The sequence below is a fragment of the Perca fluviatilis genome, chromosome 17, assembly GCF_010015445.1.
Source record: "Perca fluviatilis chromosome 17, GENO_Pfluv_1.0, whole genome shotgun sequence".
In the NCBI taxonomy this organism is placed as follows: domain Eukaryota; kingdom Metazoa; phylum Chordata; class Actinopteri; order Perciformes; family Percidae; genus Perca; species Perca fluviatilis.
In genome coordinates this window covers 30,102,140-30,116,145 of record NC_053128.1, presented here as the reverse complement: position 1 = coordinate 30,116,145, position 14,006 = coordinate 30,102,140, and the positions used below count along the sequence as shown (strand labels likewise).

Genomic DNA, 14,006 nt, shown 5'->3' with positions numbered 1-14,006 from the left:
AAACCGACTTCTTAGGTTTACATAACAGCAGATTTTCTTTTCACGATTTTCTGGAAATTTGTTTAAAATTTGCACTACATTTGGATGGAAACCTGGCGGCTGAGAGAGAACTAAATGCGGTGTTTGGTGTTTTAATCCCCCAACATCGTCTTCCAGGCAGCGCTGCCTGGAAGGCACTAGGATCAGGCAATGGTTAGGGTTAAGGTTAAACTGGTGACACACCAACCGGACGGCCGACCTTCAGCAGTCGGACTGACTGCCCCCGTTGGCCCAAATAAGTGCCTCGGAAACACACCGAAGCGATGCCGACTGCAGCTGATTGGACGAACGCGTCACGTGGGTCTGGTTTCTCTGGAAATTCAAAGCCAGACTGTCATGGCGGCTCGTTCAGAATACGATATTTCATATCGTACTAAAATAGTTCACCAAAACGTGTGTCACTGCCTTTGGGGTTAGGTACCTTGAAGTCGACGGTCGCAGCGCTGCCTTGAAGACGACGTTGGGGGGCTTAAAACACCATCAAGCACTAAATGCTTGAAATTTGGGGGAATTGGTATGAGAATAAAACTGAAAAATAACAGCAGAATCACTCATATAGGCACTGCAGATTTTTTTTTTTTTTAAATAAAGAGCAAAACAGTTAACAAAGAACACATATTTATCAGATTTCTTACTACCAAAACATCAAATAAACATTTGATAGAATGACATGTCCTCATCTGTAGTCACACGCCACACAAAAAAACAGCTTCAGTTCGGCTCTTATAATTAAAGTCCAACACAACAGACCGGCAGGTAAATGTTGACTTTTCCTACGAGCAGCTCTGCAAATAAACTAGGATTCAGTTCATATTTGGCTGAGTCGCTGGCCGTGCCTCAGAACTGCACGGCGCTGGGTGGGATGTCAAACATGGAGGGGTCGAACTGCTGTCCTTTGAAGGGTGAGCCTTCGGCGTCCCAGCCCTTCTTCAGCATGTCGTGCACTTTCTGCAGAGGGAGACACAGTGGAGAACGAGATGTTAAGTGTGCACCATTCGTGCTGAGAAATCCCACAGTGCCATCTAGGGGCGAGTCAACCTGCTGTAACTAAGTATAAGTGCAAATGATGAAATCAAAAGATTTTTCACTGCTCAGTTTTGTTTTCATTTGCTATAATAAACCTGTTCTCTGTACAACCAATCGTTGCTTTCACATCTGTACAAGCGCCGAGTGTTTTCCTAGTTCCAACGACTCCGCCAGAGTGATACGTCTTCTCTCTGGTGGATCACGTCACGGTGATTTCAGGAGCCGCATTCTTCAGCCTATCATATCAATAATTTAAAACACACAGAGTTAATATTTATGAACCGGGACTTTCAGTATTTGGATCGAGTAGTTTGTGAAAAATAAGGTGGGCCGGGTTGGCCCAGTTGGCAGAGCAGGCGCACATACACATAGAGGTTTATGCCTCGACGCAGAGGTCCTGGGTTCGAGTCCGACCTGTGATGATTTCCTGCATGTCTTCCCACTCTCTCTCCCCCCTTTCTCACCTAGCTGTCCTGTCCATTAAAGGCGGAAAAGTCAAAAAAATAAATAAAAATAAATAAGGTGGGCTGAATTCAGAAGCCTACAGCTGTCACTTCAATGTGTCAGGCATAGGCACCGATTTATGTTTCCCTCCGTGGGTGCTCACAGGCGCACGCCCTTAAAAACAAAAAAGTAGTCAACATTTTTTTGCATTTCAGAACCTTAGGAAACGGACAGCGGCTGAGACGAACACACACGCCCATTAACTCAATAATAAAGCCGTAAAGCTGGCTTATCTTTCAACTCAGGACAGCGCCACTTCTCACAGATAGGACTGGAGATGAGAAGTTGTACTGACACGATCAGCTTCGTGGGAAATTAAGAACCAATGCCATGTGGTTATCAGCTTCTGACAGGGCACTGGTGGAACTCTCTGCACTGGTGGTGGATGGCGATGCATTTGCATCATTACGTTTTGCTTTTTTATTAACAAATCGGTCTATTTCAGTCTCACTCTGATTACCTAATGCACATGCACGCACTGTATAGTGGGGGGATGGAGTCACTAAAGAGGGCATTTCATCCGAGAGACGCTGTGATTGGTGGATAGGATATGGAGCAGGGGACTGACAGCGACATAACCAATCCCACTATGACAGACGCTCCACTTAGCACCAACTGCAATGTTTAATTTTAAATGAATGGAGCCTCCTGGCAGTCTGGCACACCGTGGGTGCTCAGCATTTTCCGTGGGTGCTCGAACTCCGGAGCACCCACGGTATCGGCGCCTATGGTGTCAGGTACAAATTTAATTAACATTTGCGTATCGGCTCAGACTCCATATTGGCCCATACTGAATATTAAATATGTCATGCAAATGCCCTGCTGTTTATGTCCTTAGAACCGTTTAGAAAACAGTTGTTCATTTTTAGGAAACTCACAAACAACACACGGGACTGCGCCCCCTTGTCGCGCCGCCTGTCAGACTGCCGGCGCCACCCTGCCTGCCTGCTCGCCTCTCATTAAAAATAAATGACTAGGCGCGTCAATCGCTCCCCGTCTAAAAAAAAAGCCTTCTTACACTAACACAGAACCTCTAGAGCAGAGCTGACCCTAACTAAAAGTTGTCATTATGCAAAACGGCTCATTTCAGAATCACGTATTGTATTATAATTACGGATGTATTAATGTGTTCATCACTTTAATGTTGCAGCTGGTAAAGGTGGAGCTCATTTTGCATCTTTGATCGATTGTGAATTTCACCGAGGCATCAATAAAGCTTTATCCTAATCTATAATTATACATCAGAACGTATTATTTGATCATATCTTGTATTATGAATCTGAATGAAAGTAACTAAACTATCAGATAAATGTAGCTAAGTAGAAATATAAAGTAGCAGAAAATGGAAATACTCAAGTAAAGCACAAGTACCTTTTTGTACTTAGGTACAGTACTTGTAGTGAAAGTACTTAGTTACTTAGTTGTCTGTTAGTGTTGAGTCGTGCCCTCACCATTTCGTGACTCTGGGGTTTCCCCTGCAGCTTCTGGTGGTAGTCGAAGGAGAGTCGGTCCAGAACGGCGTGCTCCTCCTCGTCAACCGTTGCCATGGAGCGCTCGCGGTTAATCTTGTCTATATCAATCTCCTGTTCTCCTTTCAGCACCGCGTTCCACCAAACCTCTGAGGTCTTACTGAGCGACAGCTGGAAGCCAAAGACGCCGAGTTAAACCAAAAGCTGTTCATTTGAAAAGTTGGACAAAAGAAATCAATCGTGTGTGTGTGTGTGTGTGTGTGTGTGTGTGTGAGTGAGTGAGTGAGTGAGTGAGTGAGTGAGTGAGTGAGTGAGTGAGTGAGTGAGTGAGTGAGTGAGTGAGTGAGTGTGTGTGGGCTTGTTTATCTATATTCATGGGGTCCAAAAACCGGGAGTCCAGTATACTTGTGGGGTCCCGACAGCTTTCTGGGGCCAAAATGCTGGACCCCACAAGTTTAAAGGGCTGTTTGAGGGTTAAGACTTGGTTTTAGGATTAGAATTAGGTTATGGTTAGGGTGAGGGTAAGGGTTAAGGTTAGACATTTAGTGGTGATGGTTAAGGTTAGGGTAAGGGTTAAGGTTAGGCATTTAGTTGTGATGGTTAAGGTGAGGGTAAGGGTTAAGGTTAGACATTTAGTTGTGGTGGTTAAGGTTAAGTAAGGGTTAAGGTTAGACATTTAGTTGTGATGGTTAAGGTTAGGGTAAGGGTTAAGGTTAGACATTTAGTTGTGATGGTTAAGGTTAGGGTAAGGGTTAAGGTTAGGCATTTAGTTGTGATGGTTAAGGTTGGGGTAAGGGGCTAGGGAATGCATTATATCAATGACGGGTCCCCACAAAGCTAGTGCCACAAACCTGTGTGTGTGTGTGTGTGTGTGTGTGTGTGTGTGTGTGTGTGTGTGTGTGTGTGTGTGTGTGTGTGTGTGTGTGTGTGTGTGTGTGTGTGTGTGTCTGTGTGTCTGTGTGTGTGTATATACTCACGACCACGCAGCGTCCAGGCTCCAGACTCCACAGAGAGTTCTCAGTGTTGATCTTGTGGGTGAACTCTCCCTCCATCAGGGTTTTCTCTTCGGCTCCCTCCTTCACACAGACCTGCAAGCTGCCGCTCTGCAGACTGACTCTGACCTGAGGACGGACAGCGGGACGCACAACATGTAATGAAACTACAATCACTGGAAGGAAGAACAGCATTCCTGATACGACGGGTGGTGGAATAGACCAGGGGCCACGCTCGGGGCCGACAAAAACATAGCAACACGTTGGTTTTTTTCAATGCATTAGTTTTTTAAACACTTTCAATGGGAAGCATGTCTCATGATCACAGCACGATTCTCAATGAGAAGATGACGTAGCATTAAGAGCGACTACGGTAGCGAGTAGTATAAAAGCAGGAAAATCCGCGTAGGGAGGTTGGTTGGGCGGGTGGATGGGTCAAACAACACAGGACTATCACCCAGGAGACCGGGGGTTCGTGTCCCGCGGATAGCTCAAAATGCGTACAGGTAACACGCCACTTGGCTTTATAAAGTGCCGTGTACGTTTTACGCGAGGCCATGATGTCACGTTGGGAATAGACAGCGTTTACCTGTCGGCCTTTAACAACCGTCTTGGGCACGAACACTCGGACCTCCACGTCAGTGTAGTCCTGAGACCAGCTGTAGTTTTCCCTCACAGCCCCGTTGTAACTGTCGGGGTCCGCCTGGAACTTCTCCCGACTCCTGACAGACACACACACACACGTACAAAAATCATTTATTTAACTAGGCATGGGCCGGAATAAGGTTCTGACGGTATGACAACCTTCAACAGAAATATCACAGTTTCATGTAATTGCAAATCGAAATTGTAAAATCGCAATATCTTGATTTTTTTCCCCCCTAAATCGTTCAGCCCTAGAAGCAGCCATTGTGATTGCACAACAGTCCCTCCAGAAAAATGCGATTATGCGATCGCATAATTCAACGCATAATCAGCCATCTTTTTCAAATATGCCGCACTTTCGCCGCATAAATTGCTGATTTCCGCGCAAAATATGCGAGGCTTGAATGATTTCATAATCCCCGCATTTTCGTTGCAAAAAAATCACATAATATCTTAGCAGAAAGTTGAAAAATGTTGCGTATACTTCACACAAGAGCAGCTATTTCCCCCTGTTGCCATGGGAACGTTATGAAGTGACGTAATTACGTCATCAAATCACTTTTTTTTTCTCTTTTTCATCAAGCCACAGTTTTTTCAAGTTCCCGCAATTTCATCGCATAAAATTGCATAAATATCATATATAGCATATTCCATCACAGTTTTTAAGAAAACGTGGCGCATAATCAAGGATTTTTGCCCGCAACAATCACAAAAAAACTCCGCATTTTTCTGGAAGGACTGATCATACAGATTTGATTGACCAATAAAAACAAGTAGCTTTGTTGGATAATGGCAACTCACTCTTGTGCTGAGGTTGCGCTGGCTGCAGCCGCCTGGTCTCCCGGAGCCAACGGGCCCGGACCGCCGACGCTGCTGTCGGGCCGAGGGCCAGCGGCCGCCGCGGACGAGGAGGAGGAGGAAGGAGCTGGAACCTCCCTGGGAGAGCTCTCCTCTGTGCTCGGCTCCTCTCGCTCCTCTGGAGGCTGGTCGCTGATCTCCAGCTCCTGAACTGCCGGAGGAACACATCGACTCTCCTCTCTCTTCTGCAGCTCGCTCTGCTGCCTCCCTCGGTCGTGCTCCGCCAGCTTCTCAAACAGCTTAAACGTCTGAAGAGGGAAAAAAGAGATTATTACAGATCAGTGTATAAGAGGAGGAACTAAACTAGCTGCTGCTGATGTGTAGAGCCCGACGCCACTATCGTTCACAAACCTAGAGCTGGGCAATATATCGATATTATATCGAAATCGTGATATGAGACTAGATATCGTCTTACATTTTGGATATCGCTGTATCATAATATGGCATAAGTGTCTTTTCCTGGTTTTAAAGGCTGCATTACAGTAAAGTGATGTACTTTTCTGAACTTACCAGACTGCTGTAACTGTTCTATTATTTGCCTTTACCCACTTAGTCATATCCACATTACTGATGATTATTTATCAAAAATCTCATTGTGTAAATATTTTGTGAAAGCACCAACTAGTCAACACTACAATATCGTTGCGGTATCGATATCGAGGTATTTGGGCAAAAATATATTTGATATTTGATTTTCTCCATATCGCCCAGCCCTAATCTAGCCTCATATATCGATATACCATCGATATATTGCCCAGCCCTAGTAAAAACATGACAACATCTAACACAACAACAAGACAGATCACAAATCCTACATCAATATAATGCACATTGTGACACACACACACACACAAACACACACACACACACACCTATTCAGCTGTTGAAAAACAAGAAAATAAAAAGGGGGAAAAGCAGGATGTTAGTGGTTGCAGAGTTGATTGTTTTTTGTTTTTTAAATAATGTTTTAACCCTTGTGTTGTCCTTCGGGTCCCAGTGACCCGAAGGACAACACAAGGATTATGTACTTCCGTTTACTTTGTTGAGAATTGCTCTCTAAAACCGGTTTCTTTTAAAGTAAGTAAGTAAAGTTTATTTCTAGAACACATTTAAACACAGTTTAAGCTGACCAAAATGCTGTACAAACAAGAACTAAGGTGCTGTATTAACCCTTGTTTAGAGAGCAATTCTCAACAAAGTAAATGGAAGTACATAATCCTTGTGTTGTCCTTCGGGTCACTGGGACCCGAAGGACAACACAAGGGTTAATTGAAATGTGAAGCTTCTGATGGAACTACAGGTCTTCATGTTGTCTGGAATAGCTTTCCATTGAGTGATGGTTTTAACTGAAATATAAATACAGGCGCACAAACTGTAAGTTTAAACAGTCAAATAACTTAAAGAAGTGGAAGTGGCTCTTTCCCCATGTTGCCATGGCACTGAAAAATACCCCAAAACACTTCACCTTAAACACCATCTTCTCCGCCACACCGGGAGGGAAGCCCATCTTCTCGTTGGGACTCGACAACAAGCGATAAAAGTCCGTCTTGCGATACAGGAACCCGAAATAGACCTGAAGAAAGTCCTGAATGTTCCCAACGTGCTGCAGGATCCCGAGCAGAGCGTTGTCGTACATCTCTGTCATCTGCAGAGGCGACGCCATGGCGGCTTTCAACGTTTAACCGTGTTCACTAACCTCTGGAGTACCCCAACCGACGATTTAGAGACCGAAATAAGGTGCCTTTATCGAGAAATATAAGTTTATTAATAAGTGGGACTCGCTGGGCAACGTTTTTAACGCCTGTGTGTTTCTCCTTCTAGAACAATAGTGATACTTCCGGGGCCAGCTTTTCAAAATAAGTGCATCTTCTCTACAGACCAAAACACGTACATAAATTCCATGATATGTAAATATTTCAATAAAAGTACTTTGAAAACAAAATAAAAAAACACGTATGATTAATAATTAATCACACAAAAATAAAAATAAATATGGAAAAACTATTAACTCTAACATCAATAATAGCTATTATAAATGTCTTAATAGCTAGCTGTTCTTTTACTTTGTCTTTATCCGGTTGGTACATGTCAACAGTCGTTCGGCGGAAACAGATGCCCGACTGTTGGATAAACAGTTCCAGTGTACATGCATTGCTTACCGGAGACAAACTAATTTTGACTAATATTAGCACGAGTTATAATCAGTTGCGTGTTTCAGTTTTAATTACATGTTAAAACTACATCGGAAAAATAACACATTTGAGAAAATAGTCTTAGCGCTCTACGCCTCTTACGTTTAATATTCAAAAAACATGGCGGCGTCCTTGACCAGCACAGGGAGCGCGAGGCTGTTGGTAAGTTAAACAATATTTAAACGTTTAATACATTTCTATGAACTCGTGTTGCCATTGTAACGTATCAGTGGGCTCTGCTTTATTCGGCTGTAACGTTACAGTTTGAGAGCGTGTTTATTTAGAAGCTAACGGTGTAACCTACAATATAACGTTAGCTTCCGGTCTCTCATGTTTTTAAACGTGTGATATATCTCAGTTTTTCCATTTTAACATCGTCTGACGAAGTCCCTCAACACATTGAGGAAAATATCGCTCTTCAGTTTATCACAAACATTCAACATCAACACATCTGGAGATACGTGGTTTTCACTGGACGGGAAGGGGAGGAAACACTGTCATCTGAAAAGTAACTAAAGCTGTCAGACAAATGTAGTGGAGTACAGAGCACACTATTTACCTCTGAGATGTAGAGTACAAGTTTAAATCAGCATACAAATGGAAATGGTAAAGAAAAACCATTGAAGTACCGTACTTGAGTTTTTAATTAACCCTCCTGTTGTCCACGGGTCAAATTTTAACCATTTTCAAAATGTTTCTATATCAGAAAATGTCTTTCAACCAAATAAATAAAAAATAAAAAGTTACGTGGATGGTTACATACGACGCTCTTCACATGCAAGATAAATGATCAGTTCACTACTTTCATTGAATGTGGGTGTTTTAATTTAATTTTATAGCATTTGAAAAAAAAAATTGATAAAAGAACGTTGAAAAAAGTGACAAAAATGTTGGTGGAAAAAAAAAATCACAAAAACGTCGAAAAGCGCAGAAATAATTTGACAAAAACGTTGAAGAAAGTGTCAAAAACATAAGGGGGGAAAGTGACAAAAAAAGTGTTTAAAAAGAAGACCAAAACGTTGTGAACTTTAGGACATATTAGGCCTTTATTTGATAGGACAGCTGAAGAAATCAAAGGGGAGAGATTTAGGGGAACGACATGCAGCAAAGGGCAGCAGGTCGGATTTGAACCTGCAGCCGCTGCGGCGAGCACGGAGCCTCTGTACATGGGGCGCACGCTCTACCAGGTACCCAAGCGGCCCGTTAATTTTAAATTTTGACCCAAAAAGAACAAGAATTTGCATTGTTAACCGGAGGACAACACAAGGGTTAACTGAACATCATTTCATCATGAGCTCAACTCTTACTGACCCCTATTTGAGCCTGCAAATTTGCCTTCTGTTTTTTAGAAACTAGTCATAATAATCTATTGTTTTTTCCCCCTCTCTTTCCTCCTGTTTCCTCTGCAGGGTGCTTTAGCCAGGTCCGGCTCATTATGCAGCTCCTCTGGAAGCAGAGCCCTCCACGTCACTGCAGTGTGCTGCAAGGTAAAAACACATCATAGTTACCCACCGGGCTGTTGTTAGACGTGTCTTGACCCTCCTAAGACTACTGTATTAAATGATAGGTTCACATTATTTCAAGTCTGTCTAAAATGCTCATATTATGCTAATTTTCAGGTTCATAATTGTATTTAGAAGTTGTACCAGAATAGGTTTATGTGGTTTAATTTTCAAAAAACTCCATATTTTTGTTGTACTGCACATTGCTGCAGCTCCTCTTTTCACCCTGTGTGTTGAGCTCTCTGTTTTAGCTACAGAGTGAGACCTCTCACTTCTGTTCCATCTTTGTTGGGAGTCGCACATGCTCAGTAGCTAGGTAAGGACTACTAGCCAGTCAGAAGCAGAGTATGAGGGCGTGCCCTGACAGTACCTAGGTAAGGACTACTAGCCAGTCAGAAGCAGAGTATGAGGGCGTGCCATGCTAGCAGCTAGGCGAGCATTATAACATGTGTTCCAAAGTAAAGGCTGGACTACAATAGAGCTGTTTGGAGCAGTTGGTGAACAGTGTTTTCTGTTGGAGATGGTAAGTCCCTTTGGGGGGGACTTTGGGCTTTTTCACTTTGTAAACCTATTACGTGCACAAAAAAGATATATAACACAATAAAGGAAAGCCAAAAAGCATAATATGAGCACTTTAAAACAATACTTATTTGCCCATGTGAGTTAGAAAATTTAGTAGTTATCTCCCAAAGTTACAGTCCTTTTAGTACAACATTAATTACATATTTGGGATTGCACCAAGGTGTAATTAAGCATGTATGAGCGCTTAGCTTTTGGATCAAGACTCATTGTCTAGTTATCAGTTTGCTTTACTAGAGAGCTTCTAAACAAAGAAGTTAAAGACTTTCTTTTTTTTTTTTTTTACTGACATTCGGCCCTCTTTCTTTCTTTCTTTTTCGTTTTCCAGAATAAAGCAGCCCGTGTCCGAGTGGGGAAAGGAGACAAACCTTTGACCTACGAGCAAGCACTTCCACCTCATCACATTGGCCATCGCAAAGGATGGCTGTCACAGAACACCAGTGAGCACGACCACGCTCGTTAAAAAGCAACTTAACAGCTCCTGTCTAGAGTTTTTAATGGTGTAATGTTTCTCCAGCCTGACTTCAAAATGAAACACAAAAGGACATGTGGGAAAGGCTCAAAGCATTGGTGTCTGAGTAGCTAATGTTAACCAAAATCTTTGAAATTGGTCCAGTATTGAGCGAGAAAGCTGTAACCATCAGTTCCCGTCCACTAAAAGCTCTGTTTTTGCCGCTGACAGGCTCAGATTATTATTCTAATGGCGTTTTTCCATTACATGGAACTCAAAAAGCATAATATGAGCACTTTAAAATCAAGATTTGGATTCAAAATGAAGTCCGGATACTTAATAAATCCAGGAGCTATATTAATCTTTGGGTTACTGCTGTGTGTCTCAGTACATCTCTCCTTCCTGTTTGTTCTAGGTAACCTGAAAGGAGAGGAGGGTGCTGCTGAACGGACCATAGAGGACGTGTTCGTGAGGCGTTTCATGTTCGGGACCTTCCACGGCTGCCTGGCCAATGAGATTGTGATCAAAAGGCGCGGCAACGTGCTCATCGTGTGCGCTCTAATGCTCCAGAAACTACCCCCACAGAAGTTTTACTTCTTAATAGGCTATTCAGAGTCACTGCTGTCACACTTGTACAAATGCCCCGTCAAGCTGGAGGTTCAGACCCTGCAGGACAAAGCTGTGTACAAGTACCTCTGAGCTGTGTACAAGTACCTCTGAGCTGTGTACAAGTACCTCTGAGCTGTGTACAAGTACCTCTGACGGATCGGTGTAGTGCTGAGACTGAATGGTTCTTCTAGAGACTGTGCTCCACCTGCTGGGTTTAATTCTGGTACAACATGGTGACTTTGTTCCTGTCTCCATCATCTGTTTTCAGTTGTCAAAAGGTGTATTGCTTTTGTAAAACAAACTCTCAGAATTAAAGAAAATTCAATCATGCGTGTAAAACATTACGGCTGAGTTTTTTTACACAAATAAACTGTGTGTGTGATTACATTAGGGCTGCACCATGTGAGGAAAATATGCGGTAACGTTGTTGAAAGTCGTGATAACGATATGACTTTGCAATACATAAACAATGTACTTAAAGAGGACTCCGTTCTGATGCTTTTAGTATTCTGCTAAAATGCAACAACTTGCTTGTTGAATTTAAAATGAATGAAAGGAAATAATTTCCAATTTTTTTTTTTTTTATTGAACAAATTGAAGATTGAATTGAATATAAAAGGTAGCACTAAAAAAAGTGTTAAATTTTAAAGCGCAGTTTTCTGCTGTTTTTTCGTCCTTTCACGATATTGTTATTGTGTCAGTTGATAGTGCGATGACAATAAAAAAAAAAAAAAAAAAGATATATTGTGAAGCCATAGATTATACCGCTATGCAGTTTTGGCCATTTCTTTGCTGTTTTCTCTCGTTTTGCTGGCAGGTTTCTCTATAGAGCTCCCCCTACAGCTTCAGAATAGATAGAACTGCTGACTCCTCTCTCGGTCAGTCTGCCGTTTCCTCTTTCTGTTCCTCCGACGATGCTTTCCGAGCTTTCTGCTTCTTTTTTGCCGGCTCAGCCATGACGATAGTGTGAAAAACTCCATCACTACCTTGTTAACTGGTTCCTGAATGGGTGTATCTGTGCAGTGCCGTGAAGCAATTCGTTACATGGCGAGACCTGATATCACGCCATACTTCCTGATGCTTTGGCCGGCTGAAAGTTGCAAGGGTGGTTTTTCCGCTCACAGGTGCTAGGGGGGAGCAAGACGACCACCATTCAACCCAAAAAAATACCATCATATAATCATATAAATTCCAATGACTCTGAAGCTGTTCGGTTAAGATAAATTAAGCTAAAAAAAAAACTGCATAGTTCCCCTTTAAAGTGGACCCCAACAATCTGGAACAGTGACAGAGACAGAATATTCGGTTAAAACAGATCGGCGATGCTTGTTTTTCTTCGTGAAGTTTACTGGAAGTAAATGTAGCCCCGGTGTGTTTAATTTGGAGCGACTGCATCAGACTCTACTTCGGTCATAATGTGACTTAGGAGGCAATTTGTCCTTGATTATTTTGGAATGCAGGATAACACCAGTCATAATTAAGTTGAGTTAATGAAAACTTAACTCTTGGCAATGGCTCCTGGTGTTCTTCACCACTGTTTTCTAAAGAAGGAAATACCGAGAGTAACAGGTGAACCAGCTTTAAAAGTAAGTTTTTCTTTTGGGGTTTTAATGTGGATGGCAGGGGCGGAGAGGATGGGTGGCTTCTGGTACTCCAGCCCCGAATGTTTCCTCAGAAGCCCTGAATCTTAGTTTTTTTTTAGTTTAAAGGAACACGCCGACTTATTGAGAATTTAGCTTATTCAGCGTATCCCCCAGAGTTAGATAAGTCTATACATACCCTTCTCATCTCTGTGCGTGTTGGAACTCTGTCTGACGCCCCCACCGCTAGCCTAGCTTAGCACAGATCCTGGAGGTAACCGGCTCCATCTAGCCTAGCTTAGCACAGATCCTGAAGGTAACCGGCTCCATCTAGCCTAGCTTAGCACAGATCCTGAAGGTAACCGGCTCCATCTAGCCTAGCTTAGCACAGATCCTGGAGGTAACCGGCTCCATCTAGCCTAGCTTAGCACAGATCCTGAAGGTAACCGGCTCCATCTAGCCTAGCTTAGCACAGATCCTGGAGGTAACCGGCTCCATCTAGCCTAGCTTAGCACAGATCCTGAAGGTAACCGGCTCCATCTAGCCTAGCTTAGCACAGATCCTGAAGGTAACCGGCTCCATCTAGCCTAGCTTAGCACAGATCCTGGAGGTAACTGGCTCCATCTAGCCTACTGCTCCCAATAAGTGACAAAATAACACCACCATGTTCCTATTTACATGTTGTGATGTGTATAGTCACAGGGTGTACAAATAACAAGGTCACATGACACAGCCATCTTCTAACCGTATATATACTGGGAACTATATTCTCAGAAGGCGAAGCACTGCTACTTCTGCTACTTGGGGCGGAGTGATTTGCTCGCAGCGCCTGAGAAGCCCCGTGGTGAGGAGCAGAGAGTTCGCTCAGAGTTGGAGTAATAATGACTCCGCCCAAGTTGCAGTGCTTCGCCTTCTGAGAATAGTTATAGAATAGAATAAAAATTTCTCATTTTTTAATTTAAATTTTTTAATTTTTTCAATTTAAGGATGGAATTTGGTGTCCCTGGATCTTAGGTTTCCCCCTCCTGCCAGATCCTACTTACCAGTCCTTCAAGAAAAATGCAGAGTTTTTTTGTGATTGTTGCGGGCAAAAATCCTTGATTATGCTGCACGTTTGATGGAAACGATGGAATATGCTATATGATATTTATGCAATTTTATGTGATGAAATTGCGGGAACTTGCAAAAACTGCGGTTTGATAAAAAGAGAAAAAAAAGTGATTCCCCCCAAACACCCTGCTTTCCGATGAAGTTCATGTCGTGTAATTACGTCACTTCATAACGTTCCCATGGCAACAGGGGAAAATGGCTGCTCTTGTGTGAAGTAAACGCAACATTTTTCATCTTTCTGCTAAGATATATGTGACTTTTTTGCAACGAAAATGTGGGGATTATGAAATCATGCAAGCCCTGTATATTTTGCGTGAAAATCGACAATTTATGCGGCGAAAGTGCGGTGTATTTGAAAAAATGCGCCCCCCCCGCATTAATATGCGGAGTTTGGCTGATTATGCATTGAATTATGCGATCGCATAATCGCGTTTTTCTGGAGGGACTGAC

At 42.8% G+C, this 14,006-nt stretch overlaps 2 protein-coding genes across 2 annotated transcripts; one reads left to right on the top strand and one right to left on the bottom strand.

Moving 5' to 3' along the window:
* Positions 1-599: 599 nt before the first annotated feature.
* On the bottom strand, positions 600-7,372 carry nudcd3 (NudC domain containing 3). The gene is made up of 6 exons (XM_039779726.1): positions 6,999-7,372; positions 5,477-5,781; positions 4,620-4,752; positions 4,016-4,159; positions 3,021-3,209; positions 600-987 (listed from the first exon to the last, which is right to left on the bottom strand). The coding sequence occupies exons 1-6, from the start codon at positions 7,194-7,196 to the stop codon at positions 877-879; spliced, it is 1,080 nt and encodes a 359-aa protein (XP_039635660.1). The 5' UTR covers positions 7,197-7,372; the 3' UTR covers positions 600-876.
* A 252-nt stretch (positions 7,373-7,624) lies between these two features.
* Positions 7,625-11,207, top strand: mrps24 (mitochondrial ribosomal protein S24). Its single transcript, XM_039779731.1, has 4 exons — positions 7,625-7,887; positions 9,135-9,212; positions 10,135-10,246; positions 10,673-11,207. Exons 1-4 carry the CDS (start codon positions 7,846-7,848, stop codon positions 10,954-10,956), a joined length of 516 nt encoding a protein of 171 aa, XP_039635665.1. The 5' UTR covers positions 7,625-7,845; the 3' UTR covers positions 10,957-11,207.
* Positions 11,208-14,006: the final 2,799 nt, after the last annotated feature.

What these genes read in the sequence shown, in the direction of transcription:
- mrps24 (XM_039779731.1), top strand. Translation starts at nt 7,846, where the DNA reads ATGGCGGCGTCCTTGACCAGCACAGGGAGCGCGAGGCTGTTG. An exon ending in TCACTGCAGTGTGCTGCAAG is followed by an intron (nt 9,213 to 10,134) that starts GTAAAAACACAT and finishes TTCGTTTTCCAG; the next exon opens with AATAAAGCAGCCCGTGTCCG. An exon ending in ATGGCTGTCACAGAACACCA is followed by an intron (nt 10,247 to 10,672) that starts GTGAGCACGACC and finishes TGTTTGTTCTAG; the next exon opens with GTAACCTGAAAGGAGAGGAG.
- nudcd3 (XM_039779726.1), bottom strand. Translation starts at nt 7,196, where the DNA reads ATGGCGTCGCCTCTGCAGATGACAGAGATGTACGACAACGCTCTGCTC. An exon ending in AGCGCAACCTCAGCACAAGA is followed by an intron (nt 4,753 to 5,476) that starts GTGAGTTGCCAT and finishes TGTGTCTGTCAG; the next exon opens with GAGTCGGGAGAAGTTCCAGG. An exon ending in AGCCTGGACGCTGCGTGGTC is followed by an intron (nt 3,210 to 4,015) that starts GTGAGTATATAC and finishes TTTGGCTTCCAG; the next exon opens with CTGTCGCTCAGTAAGACCTC.